This window comes from Canis aureus, chromosome 30, assembly GCF_053574225.1.
Source record: "Canis aureus isolate CA01 chromosome 30, VMU_Caureus_v.1.0, whole genome shotgun sequence".
NCBI classification, from domain to species: domain Eukaryota; kingdom Metazoa; phylum Chordata; class Mammalia; order Carnivora; family Canidae; genus Canis; species Canis aureus.
In genome coordinates, this window is record NC_135640.1 from 40,919,994 (window position 1) to 40,935,164 (window position 15,171).

A 15,171-nucleotide genomic window follows, 5' to 3' on the forward strand; every position below is an offset into this window, starting at 1 on the left:
AGGTACACAGTGGGCACATAGTGGTCACCAGGCACACACGTAGTGAGCACACAGCAGGCACACAGTGGCCACACAGCAGGCACACAGCAGACACATAGTAGTCACACAGCAAACACACAGCAGGCACATAGTGCTCATACAGCAGGCACATAGTGGGCACACAGCAGGCACACCGCAGTCAAGTCACTGATTCTCCACTCACTTCCCATCAGGCCCTTGGTGCCTCCCAATTCCCCCCAGCCAGGCAAGCACAGCTCCACCTGTCGGAAGTGCCCCGCCTCAGCCAATGCCTCCACGTATGGAGCATTCGTGTGCCATTTAAATGCTCTGCAGATGCAGGCATCCTCCATCCTCACGGATCTCAGGGCACATGATACAGAAGCAGGATGCAGGGAGTATGAGAAAGAGGCCATCCGGGTGCTAACGGGAAAGCCTGGTGTCTGGCCCCTGCGCTCTCAGCCACAGGCCACCCAGCTCCCGGCACGAGTTTCTGCGCTGCACCACTAGGGTAGTCAGAACCACTGGCCAACAAAACCGTAATTCTATGTGCACCTAAAGCATTTAGTTTGTAACCTGTTTTACAGGAGTTAATTATTTCAGATATTATCTTCAAAACAATGCTGAGTACGAACCTTCAAACAAGAGATTTGCTCTTAATTTGCAATAGAGACAAACCAAGTGGCACGGGGTCCCTGACCCAGCAACCACTGTCTGGAGCCAGCTGTTCCCAGACCACTGGTTCCCTCACCACCAAGATACCAGCCTTAAACCAGACGTAAGAAACTGGGTTTCAAGAAGAAAGCCCTCTCCGAACTTCCTTGTGGTACCCACAGCACTTGGAAGGTTTTAGAAGATTCTAGGAACCTGAAGCCCCAAGCAGACAGAAGGTCAATCCCTGGCCTGTGACCTGCAGGTGCAGAGGCTTCTAGATTAATGGTACATTCAAACCCACTTAACAGGGGCTGATTCCCAGCACCGCTGGCCTCTAACCTCTAATCATACTCCTGTGATCTGACCATGGTAAAATCAGGTTAAAAAAAAAAAAAGGCATGTTATAAATCTCTAGTGAGACTGCAGCCTGAGGCTGTTCTTTTGGTAAAAATGGAAATAATTAGCACATGACAGGAAGAGAGAGGCCACGCGGGGCAGCAAGCTGTCCCCGCTACAGTCAAGGGGTTTGTCGGAGGGCCTGAGACAGCAACATCCCCACAGCCCCATGCAAGTCCTCAGCCAGCCCCTGAGATCTCGTCCCAGTCCCTGGGACGGTCCAAGGAGGCCGAGGACAAAGGCAGGAGAATCCAAGAGCCCTTCCCAGTGTGCACCTGCCTCCCGCCCCGGCCCTTGCGTGCTCACCCTGGTCGGTGGTGTCATATCGGTAATCGTCCCGGCCGTACTCCCGGCTGTCCTCCCTGGTGGAATCTCCGTCATCCTCCCCAGGCCTCAAGGAGTCAGTCTCCCCTTCGGAAATGTCCGCCAGAGCCTGGCCCTCCTCCATGAGCTCCCCGTCACCTGCGATGAAGCCACGGGAACCGCTATCACGTAGCCCGCAGGCCTGGGTCTCCGGCAGCTGCTTCCTCACTGCCAGCGCCCCTCCCTCCTGCTGATAGGCCTCCCACCTTCCCTGCTTGAAGTCACCCAGTCCAGCCCAGATCTGGAGAGCTGTCCCCTGGCTCGGCGACGGGTTCAGGTGGGGCAGCTCTACTGCATAAAGTCGAAGAGCATTGCTCTCCAAAGGGAAGGAATGCCCACATGCAGAGACCGGAGAGCCGAGGCCTGAGCCTGCCCTGCCTGGGGCTGTCTCCACCCCGACCTCTCCAGCTGGAGGAACCCCAATAAGTTAGCATTATTTCACTTGAGCCAGTTTGAGTTGGCTTTCAATCACTCACGATGCAAGGACTCCATGGAGCCTGGGCTACGTCTCAGGAGGCCCAGTGGGATGGGGATGGAGAGCTACCGCCACGTCTTAGGAAGGACTTGTCACCAGGCTGCTCTGAGCCCTGGCCCCAACTTACGCCCACAGCCCATCACTGACCAAGGTGAGCGGGCTTTTAGCTGCAGGGCTTCCCATGGGACCAATAAGGTTGTCCATCAACCAGTCAGTCCCACTGCCCACCCCTCCTTCCACCCCCCTCCCCGAGGCTCTGACCCCCTCCCTAGGGCCCCCCCGCAACCGACCCTGACAATTCCTGCACACAAAACAGGCCCAGAGTCTAATTCCCAGAGCCCTACCTACTAGCGGCCCACAAAGAGAAAATGCCCAGCACCCCACCTCAGAAGTGCCCCGTACCCCAGAAGCGCCCATACCCTCGGCTCCTAGAACCTCTTCTGGGCCAGGTGCCTCTGCAGGTGGATGCTCCTCAGGGAGGGTCGGGGTCCACAGAGCCAGTTCCGTGATTTTGGTGGCTTTCCATTTTGGAACCAGAGTCATCATCGTCGTCTCTTCCTCCTCCTCCTCTTCTCCTCTTTCCTATTTTAAGTTTAAAAATGTCAAATTACCAACATGTGTGTAGACTCGGCGCGGGATGTTCACAGCGAGGGGACATTCGGGCACTGTGACAGCCCAGTTGTCAGCTGTCCCTGGTATGATCTGGGCTTGAAGGTGTGTCTTTGAGCACCAAGAGGAGGCGCGGACGGGCATCGCCGCGCGGCACCCACACGCTCCTGCTCACGCCGTGAACGGCTTCCAGGCTTGACATCCCCAGCCTTCTGGAGCCATTAAGCAGTGACCAAGGCTGTGTGTGGCTTTCAGTTGCTCAGTCATGTTTTCCAGGTCTGAAGAAAGGGCTGAAAGCATCCTAGGATGGCCATGTAGCTTAGAAGCGCCTGAAAACTAACGCCCTAGAATCAACGATTATGGGGGGAAGACGAGATCCCACGAAAGCAGAGTGAGAGTCGATCACCTCTAACTGGGGGATCTTTCGTAAGAGTCTAACTTCGGCAACGGCCAGCAGCCGGCACGTGCCCATTTGGCCCAGCGTAGTGGCCTAATCCCCAATCTCATAACTGTCCCCAAATTCCAAAGATCTGAACATCAATCCCACAAATAAGGAAGATGTCACTGTCACGTCGAGGATCATATGTCCGACAGTGACAGAGACCCACCTATTACTTCCACTGAGTCACTTAGAAATAGATGACTCGGTTTCAAAGTTTCTGAGCTCCGTCCCCCACGAGGGGACACCAGTGCCCTAGGACCGCAGCAGAGCCCCCGGGGGGCTTGTGGAAACACAGGTCTGAGCTCCTGCGTCTGGATGTCGGGCGGGGGGGGGCCTATCACTTCTAGCCAGTGCCCCGGTGCTGTGGAAGCTGCAGGCCCAGGACCACACCTGGAGAACCGCCCCCCGACCACCTGCCGTCTCACTTCCTCTGTGCGTGTGACCCTCGGTATATCTGCGTAGCACGACCCCGGTTGTCCTCCCGGAAAGCACCAGTGCTCAGAACTAGGTCCTTAGGGTATGTGGTGCTTCGCAGGCTCATTCCTGAACGGGAGCAGTGCTGGGGGCTTATGGCCATATCCCCCCCGTTAGGTGTCAGGATGTTCTTTCTACTCTCTCCCCTGCATCCCGAAACACTCACTTCTAAGAACTTGGCCCAGGTCAGACTAAAACTGCCCACTACTCTGCTGTTTTAGCTCTTGTCACTTCACAAATCACAATAGCAGCTCAATCTCTAACGAGACCCTAATGGCCAGATTTGGGGGGTGGGGTGGGGGAAGTGTAATAAGTGTAGCCAGCAGGTTGCTTCAGGGCCCAGTAGGGGCGTGCCAGCCCCAGGGAGAGCCCAGCAAGGACTCCCTAGGCGCTGTCACAATCTAACAACGCAGCAGTCGACTGTGTTTGCGGTTCCCAACTATGTGTGCGGAGCCCTCCCGAGGGGGAATGCGGGGAGCAGTCACCCGAGCAGGGGAGACCCATCAAATTCCTCCAGATGCATGGCCTCTGGGAGCCCCTCTCACTCAGACTACACGTCCCGGGATCCGGGCAGAAACGATCCTGGGGGGTGGGGTGGGCCTATTTTTAGCGACAGAGTCAAGCATTTGGCCACTTCAAATTGGGTAGCTAGCTAAGAAACCGACCCTCGCCACAGTCCACGGCAGCTGGTCCGAAGGGACGGTGCAGACAAGCGGGCGGCATAAGGCCAGGGGACAGGCCACCGGGAGCCCACGGGCCATTCTGGCCACGGCAGAGGAGGAGGACCTCGGGGAATCACAGGCTGTTTCGGGGAACAGGGGGCCCCTGGCAGAGCGACCAAAGGAATGCAAGAGGACGGGGAGCAGGAAAGGAGGGGCGGAGGGCAGGCCTGGGCCTGGGGGTGTCCTGGGAGGAGGTGCCCGGGGAGGCCCGGGGGAGGCAGAGGGTGCTGAGCTATTTCACTCCATCGCCTGCAGATTGGGATCCCTTCATACTAACCGGGAAGCACCGAGCGAGAATTCACGTTGACGTCACATGCTGAAACAAAAAGGCAAAAAAACCACGCACCGCGCAAGCCGCACACCTAAAGTGCTGTTGCTGGACAAACCTGGTGGCACCACAGCCGCCGATTCCAGAGCTGGACGCCGCCCAGAGCCCTCCGACTCGGGGCCAGCTGGCTCCTCTTGGCCGAAGCTACGTGTAGGCTCCAGCAGCAACCGTGAACGATACCGTTTAGTTCTGGAAATCCAGGTCTAAACTACGGCCCGCGCGCACAGGAGGATGACGGCAGGGAGGCTGCCGAGAGCCGTGTGACCTCGGATCGGGGGGCTCGACATCCCAGGCAGCCCTCCGACCCACGGATACAGGGAACCGCCTGTGGCCCCGCCACTCACCACGTCCGTGAGGCGGTACTCCCCATGCTGTTCACATCCGATGTCAAACACGTACTTTCCAGGGCCGACAGGCTACGAGCAAAGAGAAGCCAAGCAGCGCGTCACTCCTTGCGTTCCCCACCCCACCGGAGCGCGCAAAATGCTGCGGAGATGTCACCTCCAGAAACACCTGCCCAGGGTCAGGGAGGGGGGACATCCCATGTGTGTTAAAGAAAGCTTTTAGGAACCAACGGCTGATGGAATTGCCAAGTATAGGGCCTGTTTGGTTTGTTATTTAAGCTTTAGTTTTATCTCAATAAAAAGGATGCATTCATTACAAAAATGTCACCCACAGGCTAACAAGCTAGACAGGAGTGCTAATAATACTGTGACATGGTCTTGGGGCACCCGGATGGCTCGGTCGGTTAAGTGTCTGACTCGTGATTCTGGCTCAGGTCGTGATCTCAGGGTCATGGGATCGGGCCCCACCCCCCCAGCTCCGTGCTCATGGGAAGTCTGCTTGAGATTCTCTCTTTCTCCCTCTGCCCCTCGCCACCACACTCTAAATAAATACACAAAGAAGTAAAATCTTAAAAAAAAAAAATATTGTGACATATTCTTTAAGACCTTATTCCTTATTTCTAGTATATAGATTTTTCTAAATAAAAGTTTGACCATGGGACACCTGGGTGGCTCAGCAGTTGGGCCTCTGCCTTCAGGGCCATGACCCTGAGGTCCTGGGATTGAGTCCCACATTGTGCTCCCTGCAGGGAGCCCGCTTCTCCCTCTGCCTGTGTCTGTCTCTGCCTCTCTCTGTGTCTCTCATGAGTAAACAAATAAAATCTTTTTTTTAAAAAAAAAGGTTGGACCATAATTACGTACACTGACTCATACACTCTATTTTTACTTAGAAACGTGGCATAAATGAATTCCCATATTTGCAAATCATTGTACATGATACCAATCTGTCAGCCTGGTATTTTCTCTCATTTGAGAGTTATAATCTATTTTACCCATTTACTATCATTAATATTCGGTGTGCTGGTGTTATTCTTTGACCAAGACCCCTGCAGGAGACACATTCGGAGTCCCCTCTTATGTACACTTGTGAGATTTTCCTCAGGGAAGTTTTCACAGGTGGAATTTCTGGCACATACACAAACACACAATGTGTACACAAAATATATAGACACACTATTTTTTTATGTATTGATGACAATGAGGCTCTAATAATTTTCCTTCCCACAACATCACTTAAGAGCCCCTTGTATTCAAACCCTTGTCTTTCCTGGGCATTAACATTTTGTCCTATCTTTACATTTTTTAAAAAATATGAAAAACAGGATCTCATCATTAAGTCACATCTTTAAGCTACTAAATCATTGATTGACGCAAGTGCTTTATACATTTATATGTAACGTTACAAATATCCTAACCCCATTGGTCATTTATGTCTTAAATTTTCTTTATAACGTGTTCTAATCTACAAGGTATTATTTTTATCTAAAAATAATAACCCAAATGACCCAATATGATATTTTAGATTAAAAAATATAGATTTTTTTATCTAAATAAAACAACCCAAATCTATTGGGTTTTCCTTTACGCTTCTGTTTAGAAAGTCCTCTTTCAAAAATAATAATAATAATAAATAAATAATTGAAATAATAAATAAATAATTGAATAAATAATAATTGAAAAAAAATAAAGTCCTCTTTCTTTCCTCATTTTAAAGTTAATGAGCATTTTATCTGTAATTTTTTTTTTTTTACATCTAAACTTTTACTCCCTCTAGTGCGTGTCTTCATCTAATGATGGACAACGAATGCTGACTTCATTTTTCTCCCAAAACAGCTATCAAGTTGTCTGAACATCACTCCTCGACTTCTCCCCTTTTCAGGAGCTGAGTCACCGTATGCATGTGAATCTGTTCCTAGACTTTCTAATCTGCTTCACTGATCTGTATTTCTCCATCCTGGTATCTCAGTTTTAATTATCAAGCTTTATTTAAAGTGTCTTTTAACAACTTGTCGGTAAGGATTTGAAAAGGCAATTCCCTGAGGAAGAAAGTCAAACCAGTAGCACAAGTGTGTAAAGATGCTGGACTTCACTAGGAATCAGGAAATGCACACTAAAACCAGGCTTTTTTTTTTTTTATCCATTGGATTCGCAAAAAAAATTAAAGACTAGTGATGTACAACGTTGCAGAATGTATAACAGAGGCTCTCGGAGTCTATTGGCCAGAATGTGAACTGGCACGGCTTCTTAGGGCAGTTGGCAATAGCAATCATGATTCAAAATGTCAATATTTGTAGACTCAGCAATTGCGATATCTAACCTACGTAAATATTCCAAATGCGCAAAAAGATAGGTGTCTCTGTGTTTTCATATCCTGATGTAACGTGATCCTATTTACATAGTGACAAGCCCCGTGCTGCATGTGTGTGCAGACGTGCTGCACAGAAGAACGTGGCGGGGTCACACGCCACGGCGGGGAAGAAGCAGGGGGAGAAGGGAAGGCTGGAGCTCAGGTGGGCGGTGGAGGGCCGGGTGCCTGGAGACAGCCGACCCTTCAACAGCTCCGGTCTACACTGCACAGGTCCACTTATAGGCAGATTTTTTTTTTTCAATAAATACAGACCAGTGCTGTGAATTTATTTTCTCTTCCTTATGATTTTCTCTTTTTTTTCATAATTTTTTAAAGATTTTATTAATTTATTTGACAGAGAGAGAGAGAGCACGAGCTGGGGGGTGGGCAGACAGAGAGGGAGAAGTAGGCTCCCCGCTGAGCAGGGAGCCCGATGCAGGGCTCGATCCCAGGACCCTGGGATCATGACCTGAGCCGAAGGCAGACGCCTAAACCCCTGAGCTCCCAGGTGCTCGGCTTCCTTATGATTTTCTTAATGACATTTCCTTTCCTCTAGCTTACTTTATTATAAGAGTTCAGCATATAATACATATACAAAGTATGTGGCTTATTTTATTGTAAGAATAACGTGTGTGATACCCATAACATACAGAGCATGTGTGAATCGACTCTTTATGTGATCAGTAAGGCTTCCAGTCGACGGCATGCCGTCAGCAGTTAAGTTTCAGGGGAGTCAAAATCCCTTGTGGATCTTTGCCCGGGGGTCAGCGCCCCTGACCCCTGCCTTCTTCAGGGGTCAACTGTACCTGCGTGTCATGTGCATAGCTTTCACTAACTCACAGAACTAGGTTAGTGTAGGCTCGCCGCCTTCATCGGTGCTTCCAGATTCACTTTTGCCAAATTCTCTTTCCCTCCACACAGCTCCCCAGGAGAATTTTGCTGGGAATTACACGTGCAATTTATAGATTTGGGGGTGGGGGATGTGCTGCTTTACAAAGACTTGAGAGTAGAATCTGTTAATTGGGGCATGAATTCTACATAAATGGAAACTGAGTTTTAAGAGAGTCTGAGGCGACTTCATTAGATCAGTTCAAAATTCGCTATGCCAACTTGGGTTTTGTTTTGTTTTGTTTTTAATATTTATTTATTTATTTATTTAAGAGAGAGATAGTGAAAGTGGAGGAGGGGCAGAGGGAGAGACAGCTGAGCACACGACCCTGAGGTCACAACCTGAGCCAAAACCAGGAGTCGGAGGCTTAACCCACTGAGCTACCCAAGCCCCCCCCTCCATGTCACCTCCTAAAGCCTCTAATTTGCTCGTCAAACTCTTCAGGGGAAGTTTCTGCCCAACCCCAGCTCGAAGCCACGAGGAGTGCCAGCGAGGTGAGGCTGAGTTATGCAGGGCTTCTCTGCATCCCGGCAGGGCTTGGCACAGCCGTAGAGCCCGCCACACAGAAATGACCAATCGTGGGCACCGCGGACTGGACACCGTGACACCCAAGCCCATGCCCAGGGTGGGTGGGCAGGCCTGCAGCAAGAAGCTCGTGGGTCGGCCTCCCCAGGGCCCCAGCCCCATGCCTCCCAGGGCAAAGAAAGTCCAAACACACACATGCTCAACCGCAGATGTTTCACGGCCGATCTACCTACGACGAGGAGCACCTATGAGAGGCAGGATGCCCCCACGTTATAGCAACGGGATGGATGGCAGCCCAGGGAGGGTGGGGATGTCGCTGACATGCGGAGAAGAGAAGCAAGTGCCCTACACGCCGCCCTTTGCCAGCATCAGAGACCTGGGGAGATGCATGGCTGCCCACCCTCTGTATTTGGGGGGGCGGTTCTCTGGATTTTTGGTATTCCTCATTCACATATTTACATAGACTGGGGGGAGAGGCTATTGTGCATTTCATTGGCGCACATTGTTTCCCGCTGACTTACGTTTTTGTTCAAGAACTTGCCCTGGTACCTGTGGTTCAAGTGAATGAGCTCGGCTGCTCCCTCTTGCTGCCCATTCACCCAGGTACCTACATACTTGCTGCCCGTCTCTGCGTAGAAATAGGTGCCTTGCCCGTGCCTGGTTAAGACAGAGAGGAGAGTGCATTTTGTTCCGACACAGTGGAAAACCTTCCGGGTCTGTAAGACAGACATTTAAATGGAGGGTGTCTACACTTGGCTTCTCTGTCTTTGCCCCACCAGAGCACGCTCCTGCTCTGTGTGCCCACACACAGCGACTGCCTCTCTGCACATCAGCCAGGCCACGGGGGGTGTGGGGGTCAGAGGCGGTGCTCCTGGGAGCTGTGGCCCTGTCCCCAGGAGGGTTCTTCGGTGGGCTCGTTGCCATGGGGGCTCTTGAGCCAAGGACCATGTATTGTCCCAGCAAGTCTGCACCTGCCTGGCAATGTCACCTCTGGCATGCTCATCTTCAAGCCATGAAGGGGTGCAGCTGCCTGGCAAAGCTGGCTAGTGGGCTTTTGTCATGATTGTGCTTCATGCTAAGGCATCATCCTATTCCCATTACATAAATAGGTCTACAGAACGGAAGAGAGAACGCAAACCTTTGGTGAGCAAACCACTCTCCAGTGTAGGTATCATTATTGACGTAGTAGTACACACCATAGCCGTGCCTTAGGTCATCGGCCCACTCACCTGGAAGGGACGACACAAACGCAGGCCCGGGTGAGAGGCACGGGATGGCCTTCATCTGCTGCCTCCTCCCTCTGTGACTCCCCTCTGTCCCCCTGCCCCTCTGGCTCAATGGCATGGCATTGGTGGGGGGAGGGCTAGTTAAGGGAAGCTGAGTCAAGAGCTCACTGGGGGCAGGTCCGGGCAGGTGTATGCAGGTGGGCCACAGTCACTTGTGCGCGCTACCAGCGGGCATCACAGTTGGCCACGGGCAGAGCTAGGATTCAGATCAGGCTTTGGTCTCCCTACCCCATACCCTTGCTGCTTGCATGTGTTTAGTGATCCAGTAACAACTTCGAAGCTTGATGATCCCTCCTCAGCCTCTTGCCGACAGCTCACACTATTTCCCACTTCATCACCTGGCTCCCGCACACCTTCCCGGCCTGGGCGCCCCGGGTGTCCCACCTGCATACCAGCTCCACGCACGTGGACGCCGCACGGTTCCCAACCACGGCCTCTGCTTGGACTCCTCCCTGACGGTCCCTGCCTATGCACCTCCACGCAGGGTCCTGCTAATCTCCTGCAAGCTTCCTAAGAAACACTGGAATTGGCAAAGGTACCATAAAATTCCTAACACCTCTACCGTAATGACAACAGCAATCTGCTTAGTGAATGTTGTCAATTCTTGAAGGTTGATCCCTGTACCAGGAGACTTAGGGCGTCCTCCAATCTTACAGCTCCCAAATGGAAGAAACTTGATAGAGGTTTCCAAAGTTGACGACTATCCTTAAAAAATCACATGGCACCGCTAAGAACAAGTTATTACCCTGTCACACTTTTCTAGACTGTGAATAATTTTTAAAAACTAATTTTGATATGTCTTTGATCAAAGACAGGATTCTCTATTTTCTCCATAGAAAGGGACATCGCAAAATTGTTGTCACATAGACACTCCATTACGAGCTAGAAAGGTAAGGAAGAGGCGTGCTGCAGGCACGTCAGACGTGGATTTTTAACACTTCTGTTCAGGAGAAATCCTCATACACTTCTGTTCAGGTCGGTTGGCTGTGATCCGGGTTGGTTTTCCCCCAGGGGCGCACGGTCCCCTTACAAAGCTCCCCACGGGTGTTCACCCCACCATGGTCCCCAGGGCTTCCAGGGCTCCCCGGTCTGGAGCTCTGGGGATGAAAGACCATGTAAAATGAAATGCTCTGCGGCATCTGGGTGGCTCCGTCAGTTAAGCATCTGACTTATTTTCTTTTTTAAAGATTTTATTTATTTATTCATGAGAGACACAGAGAGAGAAGCAGAGACGCAGGCAGAGTGAGAAGCAGGGTCCCTGCAGGGAGCCCGATGAGGGACTCGATCCCAGGACCCTGGGGTCACGCCCTGAGCCGAAGGCAGAGGGACTCTCTCTCCCTCTCCCTCTGCCCTCTCACCCCCGCTCATGCACATGGGCTCTCTCTCTTTCTCAAATGAATAAGTAAGTAAATAAATAAAATCTTTAAAAAATAAAAAAATAAAAATAAAATGAAATGCTCTTTCAAGAAATTCTCTTCCACTAACATGCAGGTTAGTCACTGTCTGCCCTGCTGGCTCCCTCCGCTGCTGGGTCAGCTATAGACACGGAGAGACGGGAGCTGACACTGGTGGGGAATCACCCCCGTGCTGGTTCCCAACAGCGACGGGCTTTGCACTGGCCACCTCCGCTGGGACACGTAATAACCGCAACACATTTTTACAGAGACAACACCCAAAACCAGAGGGACCCACGCACATTGCCCAAGGCCGCACAGCAGGACCGAAACAAAAATCTGGGTTTCTCTGGCTCCAACCCCGTGCCCTCTTCACAAGCACCCCCAAGGGCCAAGTGTTCATGCCTTCTTTTGGCTCCTGCCCCCGAGAGCTTCCAGAATAGCCAGCTTCAAGCCATCCTATTATCTTATTTCTCCACAATGTCCTTACTCAACATCTTCTTCTCCATTCACCCCTTGCAGCTGGCAACAGGGCCAACGTGGGAGAGGGGTGCTGGAGAGGGGTGCTCCCTCTCCTTTCCCAGGCCTCATCGGCCCTCCATCTCCACACCTGGCCGTCTGCAGAGGTGGTCCACATGCCCCTCCGAAGCCTGGCCCCCTCCGCTCCCCTCCAACCTCATCCCCTGCTCCGCCAAGCACCCCTGCCTCCCTGCCTCTGCCCAAGGGGCCCTCACAGCAGGGGTGTCCGCTCATCCCTGGGCTCCCCCACCGGGCCCACCTCCTGTCTGGGAGATCACCAATGCACCCCACACCTCGGGCTGGGGCCGAGCGCAGTAGCTACCCTGCAGGAAACCACTCTGCACGTCCCTTAGGATGGCAGCCGGGCAACACAGGGTTTTAAAGAAGTCAGCCTCATGTCAACTTAGAGCTTTAGCTCCGGTTCACCTCGGGAGCTAAAATTAACATTGTGGCTTCTGACCCGGGAGAAGAAACCTCTGAGTAGTGACCACACCCTGCACCCTTTAAGATACAGAGCCACTCGGAGACGCGAAAACTCACGGCTGTTTCCAAAGGTCTGTGTGTTGGCTAACCTGCACGTTAAAAACTCCTTCCACCCCTTGTTCTGAGCATCCTTTTTATTTTTTTTTAAGATTTTATTTATTCATTCATGAGAGACACAGAAAAAGAGAGAGAGAGAGAGAGGCAGAGACACAGGCAGAGGGAGAAGCAGGCTCCATGCAGGGAGCCCGACGTGGGACTCGATCCCGGGACTCCAGGGTCACACCCTGGGTGGAAGGCAGGTGCTAAACCGCTGAGCCACCCGGGCTGCCCCTGCATCCTTTATATATATGCACATGTTGTTCGGCTTGTATTGACATCTAGACTAAGATAAAACATGGCAACAATGAGATTAGGGTCATAACCGTCTGGAAGGCATTAAATCAAACTCTAAATTAAATTGTCTGAAGTTCATTTAAAAAGCAGATGGTGCTCCTTCTGGAATAATTGCTCTGAGAACGATGAAAAGGAGCCGCAACTTCTTCTCTTAACAGCAACGGCATTGGCACCCTCCCCCGGGGCCTCGGACCCTGGCAGTACACCTGGTTTGCAATTCCTTGGTTCCACTTCCATTTAGCAACCAGAGAGGCAGCTCCGCCTTGCACCCGAAGGACACGTCCTCATCAGGAAGCCACGCTACCATGGCGCTGCCCGGGCAGCCCATCCTGAGCGCTCGCCACCTGCCAGGCACGGTGCCCAGGGTACCATCCTCATCTGCGGACCAGAGAGCCGGGCCAGCAAGTGGGGAGGCTCCCTGCAGGAGGGCCCACCTCTTGTCACCATAGCTCCAGGGTTGCAGTCACAGACCTCCTGGGAAATCTGACCCAAACTGGATAAATTCTTCCCAGGAAAAGTCCAGAACACAGAACCCTGCATGGTTCTGTGTGGTGGCCTCACACCCACTTCCCACTTGTCTCTCCTCCCAGGTTCACCCCTGATGGGGATCAGACCAGCACGGCAGTCACACCGGGCGATGACGGTGTGCGGGGACAGCAGGGGGCATTCTCGGAAACCAGGGAACAACGATCCTCCTGAGACATGACACTGGCAGGCAAGAAATCGTGGCAGGCAGAGGAATGCCAGCTTAACGAGGCCGAACATCTCCCCCGACCAGAAGCGTTCAACGAAGGAACCCCCAAGTCTAAAGAAACCACGCATGTTCATGAAGAGAGGGTGGGTCAGAGAGAGAAACAGCAAAATCAGCTTCAAGGGCAGGAGCACCACAGAGCACCTGTTTCCTGACCCCACGAGGCTCTGCGCTCCCCCAGGGCATCCCTTGCTTTTGCTGCTCAGCATATGGGCTCACGAGGGAGAGTCATATCCCCTCCCCCCCCCCCCCCCCCGCACCAGGGGCCAATTTGTGAGTCTCAGGGCTTCCTGGTTTCTGCGTCAGCCCTGAGAACACAGGAGCACAGCCCGTGTTTGCAGAGTGCCTGACCGACCTGGAGAACTTGGAGCTCCCTCGTACGGCCCAGCATCCACAGACAAGTTCGGTCCCCAAACAAGAGCTCTATGGCCCAGAAATCTGCTCTGTGAGCACGTTTTACCTTCGTATCTTGATCCATCCGGGTATATAAAAGTGCCGTGACCATGCTTTTTATTTTTAACGTACTCTCCGATGTACCGAGCGCCGCTTTTAAATTTGTAGATCCCCTGAAATACATTGATTATATACGATTCATATCATTCCTGATACGTGCTCAGCCCTGCGGTGCTCGCCGCTGGCGCACTGACTGGAATAAGCTACCTCCCGGCGGCACCATTCTGACCTGGCCGTGTCTTTTACCGTGCTCGTAGTTCCCTTCATACGTGTCCCCGTTGGGCAGTCTTGCCTTCCCGTGTCCGTGTCGTTCGCCTGCCTCATTCCGTTCCCCGTCGTATTCCTGGGCAGAGGAGACAGGGATAATTACAGCTACTGTGTATTCGTCACTAAGGATGTCTTAAGCATCTTTACATAAAAGAGTATTTCATTGAATCCCTCCCAATCCCCAGCCCCATCTTACAGGTGAGGTAGGCAACCACACCTGGGCGACATGAAGCATTGGTCCAAGGGGACACACCTAGTGCCTGTCACTGGCGGGAGCCTCACTCGCTGTCTCCGGTATCTGAGCTGGTAACTTATCATGATAATCCTTCACATTGTAAATGAAGCCAACAAATTGTGGAAAACGAGAGGCATTCCAAATTGTGTTCTTTATGGGGACGGATGTGAAGTAATACATGCAGGGGGAATAGGTCTCAAGCCACACAAATACCTCCCTGTTGCTGCCGCCAGTAATCCAGGACTTCAAATGAAAAAAAAAAAAAAACAAAAACAAAAACAAAACAAAACAAAAACAAAAAAAAAAACCCCACCCAACTCTTCCTTCAAGGATTCCTGGATTCCTGGGTGCCTGAGATGTCAGGACAGCTTTCAGCCTCAGGAGGTGTCAGGGGGAGGGGAAGCCACATGGGGGAACTGAGGAGTCACCGGGGCTCAGTTGTCTCAAGAGTCCCCAACTCCACTTAGCTCATCTCCTTATCAAGTTTAAACTCTTTATCAAGAGAGTTTCAAACACTCATGGACTAATACGGTAAGACAGAAATAATTACATATCTTAAAAGTAGGTCAATAAAAAAAAAAGAACCTAACACAAGCTTGTAATTCACCTCTTTTCTCCTTACCCTTCACAAAACAAACATTCCTCAAGCACCTCGTCGTGAGCGCAGAGTGCACAGAATAAATAATAAAAGGGCCGGGGCACAGAGTAATGATTTCACGTGGAGTTGGATCTGCAAAGACTTATTGCAACACAGGCTCAAACACGCCACTAGGACTTTGGAAACAAACGCTTCTGGGGTCTGCCCTTGCCTCGCACGATCTAGCC

At 51.8% G+C, this 15,171-nt stretch overlaps 1 protein-coding gene across 5 annotated transcripts in view; it reads right to left on the minus strand.

Moving 5' to 3' along the window:
- The window catches only part of RSPH1 (radial spoke head component 1), a 39,265-nt gene that overhangs the window by 22,581 nt on the left and 1,513 nt on the right, over positions 1-15,171 (minus strand). For all 5 annotated transcript variants that reach the window (XM_077879310.1, XM_077879309.1, XM_077879306.1 and 2 more), the window contains exons 2-8: positions 14,074-14,187; positions 13,852-13,957; positions 9,704-9,794; positions 9,087-9,222; positions 4,805-4,876; positions 2,305-2,467; positions 1,354-1,509 (exon numbers count right to left, since the gene is read on the minus strand). In XM_077879310.1, coding sequence (XP_077735436.1) covers positions 1,354-1,509; positions 2,305-2,467; positions 4,805-4,876; positions 9,087-9,222; positions 9,704-9,794; positions 13,852-13,957; positions 14,074-14,187 — 838 coding nt within the window. The remainder of the gene's footprint in view (positions 1-1,353; positions 1,510-2,304; positions 2,468-4,804; positions 4,877-9,086; positions 9,223-9,703; positions 9,795-13,851; positions 13,958-14,073; positions 14,188-15,171) is intronic.